We start from the raw sequence: 7,202 nt of genomic DNA on the forward strand, positions 1-7,202 counted from the left end.
AAGTCTAAGGTTTCCAAAAGACTTGTCACTGCTGAAATGTAAAGCTACAACTTATTGCAGTCAGTGGAGTCAGTCACAGTAACAGTTGTTATCTGTCCTATTTTTTTCCCCATGGCCTGGCAAGACTAGAATATGGTTAGTGTCCCTCAGTGGAGGAGAAAGAAATACTTCTGTTTTAATAAGAGTTGGGGAAAACAAGTGTGTCTCCTGACAGTGCATGCCAAACAATAAAGGGTCATCACTAAATTGTAAGCAATTTAAAGAGGGAAACAAAGAAAAAACTGACATGTAAAACAAATCAGAATAATGGTTTTTATTAAAAAAAAATCTTATGGCAAAAAAACACAACAGTCCTACATCAAACTGCTATTTATATTACTTTCTCAAAAGGTTTCTAGACTTTTTCCTTCCTGGAATTTTTTTTAAGTCCAACTAACTATGGGTTAACATCGCTAAAAAATTTGCAGGCGCAGCAAAATAAAGTTGTTCATAGGCTTTGTTTTCTTTAGAAGGCAGCCTCAGAAAACCAACCAACATGCCACAGAGAAGAACTCTGTATAGAAAACACCCCACACACCCACTAATGTCATCATGCATAACTCCTCAGAAACACCAACACAGACATGTGTCTTTCCCAACACCCTGCTGACAAGGGACAGGCATTTCTACTTAAGCTGTGACACTTTCTAAAAGAAAAGAACTTGGGATATTTTTACCTAAAGGTAAAGCAAGCAATGTATAATGAGAGTAGCATAGGCCTACTGCAGGTACCAGGGGCTGCAGTGATGCTCTACAAAAGGCAATGGAATTATCTGATATCCACATCTATAATAAATTACTCTGAGGACATTTCCTTATATATGCAGTTACTTTCCTTGTCAATAAAGACATTAGCATTCCCTTTATACTTTAACATAAAACCATTCATGTTACCTACAGCTGTAATATGAATTTATTTGTAACTGCATCTTTAAAAAAATAATTAAAATAAATACAACCCTATGGCTCCACCAATAAACTAAAGTATGTAACCAATGCTGGCCTTTTAGAACTCAAAACATGCCCATCTTGTTGGGTTTCTATAATAATGAGTAATGTATTGGCCAATTTATTCATTTCTACAGGAAGGAAAGTATGCCAATTTAAAAAAAAACAAAACAAAACATTCAGGTTCATTGTAAGAACACAAATTAAAACACTGATTCTTCAGCACATAAGTAATATAATTACATGCTGCTGCATGATGGGGCTGTAGAAGTTACTGACGAATCTTTCGTATGTCTTTACACAACATATAGGGTGTCGCAGCCATTTTTTTTCTTGGTTGTCTTTTCAATTGACACCAACTGCACATTTTAAACTATGCACACAGATGTAGAGATTGGCACGCATGTAGTCCAATTAGAATATTCATTGTATTAAAAGTCCTAGAGATTGCTCCCGAGTTTGAGTAATGTGCAGAGGGAATCTAGGACTCGCTGTTCTTCTCACTCTCTTCATAGCCATCAGTTTTCATATCATTGAGTCCAAGTTCTTCATTCTGTTCAAATGTTCTTTCATACTTTTCTACTGTCATCTCTGGATCCTCTTCTGGTGCATAGACATTCTGTAGGAGAGAAGAAAAGGACACCATTACCATGGGGTAATACAGTGGTCCTTAGAACAGGGCAACTTAAGGGACAACTGAAGCTTACCTGTACCTATATAAGTGGTGCCCACAAGGATAAAATACCTTAAGCCCTAATTCAGTGCTATTTACCAGTGAAGCTGGCGCTCATTTGAAAAAGCACTCAAAACCCATCTTTTCAAACTTGCCTACCCATCTTCCTCTGTCTCCTAAAACCCTCACTACTTACCACCACTACATATCTCCCCTCCTATTGTTGAGACTTCCTCCACCTCCTAGATTGTAAGCTCTTCGGGGCAGGGTCCTCTCCTCCTCCTGTGCCACTGTCTGTACTGGTCTGTCATTTGCAACCCCATTTAATATAATTTAATAATAATAATAATAATAATAATAATAATAAGCTCCATTCAAACAGGTAATGTTTTGTTGAAAGAAGTACACTGGCAAGTCTTTTTCTTAGCTCTCGTTTCAGTAGCTATTGTGTGTGCAGATCTTCTACAGAAAATAATGGGGCTGCGTTTTAGGACAAAAGGTTGTGTAGCACCGTGATGTGCCAAACAGTGATTATATTTGTGGATCAAGGTAAGTATGTATCCTGGTGGGCTCAACTTACATGCCAATATATTAATGTAGTTTACTGTAACACATTTGTATGATTACTCATAGATTGCCTAACTTGTGATTTACAAAAAGCCTAATTACTTTAAATATGTCCCTTTTTAACAAACATGCTTCTGTATGTAACAATGCAGTCCAAGAGCTAACAATTACAAAATTATTAATGTTTAATTGTAACAAGAATGGTAGAAAAACTCTCCAATCAATAAAAAGACAGCATGATGGCTCAGAGGATAGCACTCTGGCCTTTGCAGAGCTAGGTCCCAGGTTTGAATCTCAGTCAGGGCTCTATCTGCATGGAGTTTGCAGGTTCTCCATGTGTTGGTGTGGGTTTTCTATGGGTACTCTGGTTTCCTCCCACATCTCAAAAACATGCAGTTAGGTTAATTGGCTTCCCCCCAAAATTGACTTTAGACTGTAATAAAGATATATGATTGAGGTAAGGACATTAGATTGTGAGCTCCTATGAGGAACAGCTAGTGACATGAATATGGATTCTGCAATGAAGGACACAGTTTCAGCTGGTAGGGATACCTAAACCACAAAACTGACTGTACCAAATTACAAATTCTTGAACAGGTATATGGTGTGCCTAAAAGCAAGAACACAGAAGCTAAAAACTTAATTCCTGGTTTTTATAATTGTTACAGGTTACTGATGCAAATGGCATAGCAAACTAAGTTTAACTCTTTTAAAGATGCATGAGGTATTGTGCTGAGAAGTATACCTGAAGGTAACTGTTTCCTGCTGGATCATCCAGTATGAAATGAACAATCATCTGTCCTTCAAGGATCTGCAGAATCAGAATACAGACAAACTTTAGTGTGACCAAATCAGAGCAGATACATTATACAGACATTCTCAACTTAAAAATACCTTGCCACTACCCAGTGCATGTGGACTGTCTATGCATATCTGCTACCAAGAATATGAGTGACATCAAGGCTGAAGAGGAGTGCAAATGCATCAAGTTGGAAATTGAGAGCTTCCAGGAAATGTTGGAAAATACTAGGGGTGTCAGCATTGTTTGTAGCACAAATCTAAAAAATAAGGGACCTACAAAGCACACTCCTGCCCTTATACAAAATATTATTCAGACCTCATCAGAAATATGCAGTCCAGTTTTGGACACCAGAAAAAGGATATTTATTATAAAACCGGAGAGCGTGAAGAGAAGGACAACTAACTAATATGAAGAATGGGGAAGCTCAGCTATAAGGACAGATTGGCTGAACTGAATCTATTTTTTTCTGGAGAAAATATGATTAGGAGAAATATGATCACCCTGTATAAATATATAAATGGTCCATATAGAGAACTCTCTTCTCAATTATCCACTTTAGCATGTTCTATTGACTGCTCTATGAAAAAGCTGGATGGTTTTCTAGCAGCCCAGAATATAATGGGGTATCAAAGTTTTAGAGAAATTACACCAGGGACTGTTAATCCAGGTAACACACACGATCCAGGTGCCTCACATGATCAGGAAGGATTTCTTTTTCCCCATTAGGGCAAACTGAACCACCATGGGGTTATTTTGACCTCTGGATCAACTATGTATATTTAGGATATACTGGTTTCTAGTATGTTTATTTTCCTAATGGTTGAACTTGATGGACGGTATGTCTTTTTTCATTCTATGTTACAACCATTTTACAGTAAGTAGATTCACATGACATCCTAACATTCACATGTATAGGGTGGTGAAAATTTCTAGTTATTACCGAAACACTAAATACTGGCAGGAGTGAAAATCACAGTTCAGAAAACAAGAGGGTTTGACAAACTCAACCTTTAATGCTCAAAAATAATTGGGGTTATTCTGGTTCTAATTAAAATAAAGCCCACTACAAGTATGGCACAAGGGGATATTCTCAACTCCCCATAAAATCTTTTAGATGCACTTTTTGGGGAACACAACACAAAATGAATTGCACTGCCTATGGGATTTGGACAATGACAGCTGACTGTCACATAATGCCTAAACAACGTAAAATTGATCAATTTGGTAAATAAATATAATATAAATATAAGTATGTTTAAAGTACCTGATCAATTTTCTTGCCAAATTCCTTCAACTTCTCCATCCTTTCTGATGTACAGCTGTCACCAAGGGTGAAAGGGTTCTTGTCAACCACCTGAAGACAAACAACCACATAAAATATGCAACTCCAAATTTAAAGAGCAAGAAACCAGTATATAAGTGTCATGAAGTTTAATATTTACCAAGTCTCGAATGTCTTTCAAGAGTCCCTCGAGAGTAGTGAATTTTCCTCCTAGTGCTCCCATTCCCAGTTCAAATTCCAGCTCTGGAATATTTATACTGCAAGTCTCAGACTGTCAAAATAAATACAAGATTTCTTAAAAGGCTTTGAGCTGTATTAAGGATGTAATAGCAAAAACAAAAATAGAGTCCTAAATAATAAAAGCCAAACTACACAATTATTTGTCAACTTTATCTCTTCCCAGCAACCTTCTGGAAGATATACAGGAAGGACAACATCAGGCTAGGGGAGATCGGTGAGGTTACCGACGGCACAACACTAGCCATCGCACTAATTCACAAAAAAACTATAAAAAATAAGTATAACAAATGTAATTTCACCAATTTCTCTATAAATCAATAAATCTGAATTGGATTAACAACTGTGTTTAATGCATATTGGTGACCCCACTGTTCTTTAATAAAGATAAAACATTTAGCTTGGCCTCTTGCCTTTCCAGATTAGTACCAGTACCTGTTTGCAACACAGAAAATATTTTTGCATGCCAGAAAGGAAATTTTTTGGGTCTTATAATTTAAAACAATGGCTGTCTTATGATACAAACCTTTAAGACATCTCTAGTGAGGTCAGATGGATCCGTGATATGAAGAGTAATTTTTGTGCCGAGAGATTCAATGGCACCTCCTGATTTGACCTGAAATGAGATTTAAAGGACATTTCCAATATTTACAATAAAAATAAGTAAAACTACTTATCACCTGCTGTATTTAAACTCTGTAACCTAAGAGGTGTTGAACTATGTTTATTCCACTGATGTCTGGTTACTGGTTGGCGCTCTTCTTTTGTTTGGAACCCCTTATTCACACCTTCCCCTTTATTTTTATTTTTTTCCTCTTATTTCTATGCAAATTTGCTTAATGTTATTGTTTACTTTATCTGAAAATTTCAATAAAACTTTGAAACAAAGGTCATTTACTACATCCTGTAAGACTACATGCGTTTTTAAGGCTCAAATCAAGTCCCTATTTGAAATAGGACTTAAGTGAGGGATATCGTTAAGCACCTACAAAATGACATTATTCATGAAAACTACACAATCTTAGTAATGGAAAGGAGTGGGTTGGAGATTATATTTTTTCTTTTTTAAATCGTCCATTCACACTATTGGGTACAATGTCTGTTGTGCTATGTTACGGCAGCTTAGTCATTTAAATGATCTGCCCAAATAACATCAAATATAATGGCAAGGTGTGTTTTGGTGCCAAACTGTAAAGCAGCCCAGTGTAAATGAGGCCAAAAAAATAAATAAGAAAAATCTTACCTCATTAGTTCGATGGCCACAAGCGTCACAGTTTGTGGCCATGATAATAACTTCCTTAAAATGAGGGATTTCTAGCATTCTGTCAAGGAGGATAAATAAATTACCAGGAAAATAAACACCCATTTTCATTTTTCACAAAAAAATCCACATACTTCCATGTATTTAAATTCAGTCTTTTCCACCGCATATGTGTTTCTACGAGATTGCTTAACAAAACCTTTTAAACCGTCTGTTTAGTTGCCAAGCTTGCACCAATGTTCTCCAGGTTATCTTGTTCCGATTTTTTACATCTTTATTAAATGTACATTTAAAATTCAATCACTGCCTCTCACACAGGCAATTGGTTTATTTATGTCAAAAAGTATATTCAAACGTCATAGGTTGTCTGTGCTTCTGCCTGTCTCTTGCAGGGAATACGGCATGAAAACAAAATAAAAACTTTTTGCAGAAATCAGTAGAATGAATTTGTTCTAAAGGATACGAACTAATTTCATGTTGGTGGCCGCTGGAGCATTACATTCAGGGCAGTTGGTTGGGAACTGCAGCACCTGTAACAAAAAGCAAGGTATTATTATTTGGTGGTATTCCAGCATATAATGAAAAAAAACTACAATATACACTACATAATATCCCAAGTCTCTTCCTAAGTAAACAGAATACTTTTTCTATTTTTGCTGTAATTTGCATTTGTTCACTTTATTAAATAAAATACCAGATCATTGGCCTACTGCCCACTGAATTAACAAACACCAAAACATTCCTACTGCGTTTTTATGCACTTTTATTAGCGTTTCAAAGCCTGCCATTAAAACGCATGAAAACGTCTATGCCGTCTTTTTAACGCATTTACGTTTTAAGTGCTTATAAACGCAGGAAAACGCCCCATTGAACTCAATGGAAGCATGTACCCGCGTTTTTCAGCATTAACCCTGCGTTTTAGTTTTTTAAATGTTGCAAGCAACGTTATATATAACGCTCATAAACGTGCCTCAAGGACACGTCCTGATGTAGATTAGCCCATTGGAATGCATAGGAATTTCAAACACGGGCTTTTAAAGCTTCAGGTTAAACGCTGGGGAAAACGTCTGTAGACTAAGCCTTAAGACTAAAGTGACAAGCTTTCTAATGTTGCCGTTTGAAATTAGAAGCAGGCTACCAACAAAAATGTATCTAAAATGTAACAAATGTTTTTATCACAAGCATTTCATGTAATGGAAACACAATTTTAGTTTGTAAACTAACGCAGGGTAAATTCTTGCACAATTTTAGTGTCAGAAGTTCTCCTAAAACTTTATCTTGCAATTGGCTGGAATAGAGCTTCCAACTCTGGTGTGAGGCTTGGAAACATTACTGTGCACACAGTAAGGTATTACAGGCCATAGCAATGGTCATTTTTTCCAGAGGACTGAAA

General features: G+C 36.4%; 1 protein-coding gene across 1 annotated transcript in view; it reads right to left on the reverse strand.

Annotated features, from left to right (window-relative positions):
- Positions 1-298: 298 nt before the first annotated feature.
- Positions 299-7,202, reverse strand: part of ZPR1 (ZPR1 zinc finger) — a 17,236-nt gene continuing 10,332 nt past the window's right edge. Inside the window, exons 8-14 of the mRNA XM_072425764.1 lie at positions 6,273-6,339; positions 5,792-5,862; positions 5,075-5,164; positions 4,472-4,582; positions 4,294-4,383; positions 2,973-3,038; positions 299-1,606 (exon numbers count right to left, since the gene is read on the reverse strand). Of these exons, the coding sequence (XP_072281865.1) occupies positions 1,469-1,606; positions 2,973-3,038; positions 4,294-4,383; positions 4,472-4,582; positions 5,075-5,164; positions 5,792-5,862; positions 6,273-6,339 (633 nt within the window). The 3' untranslated portion in view covers positions 299-1,468. The remainder of the gene's footprint in view (positions 1,607-2,972; positions 3,039-4,293; positions 4,384-4,471; positions 4,583-5,074; positions 5,165-5,791; positions 5,863-6,272; positions 6,340-7,202) is intronic.

The sequence above is a fragment of the Pyxicephalus adspersus genome, chromosome 11 (assembly GCF_032062135.1).
Source record: "Pyxicephalus adspersus chromosome 11, UCB_Pads_2.0, whole genome shotgun sequence".
NCBI lineage: Eukaryota > Metazoa > Chordata > Amphibia > Anura > Pyxicephalidae > Pyxicephalus > Pyxicephalus adspersus.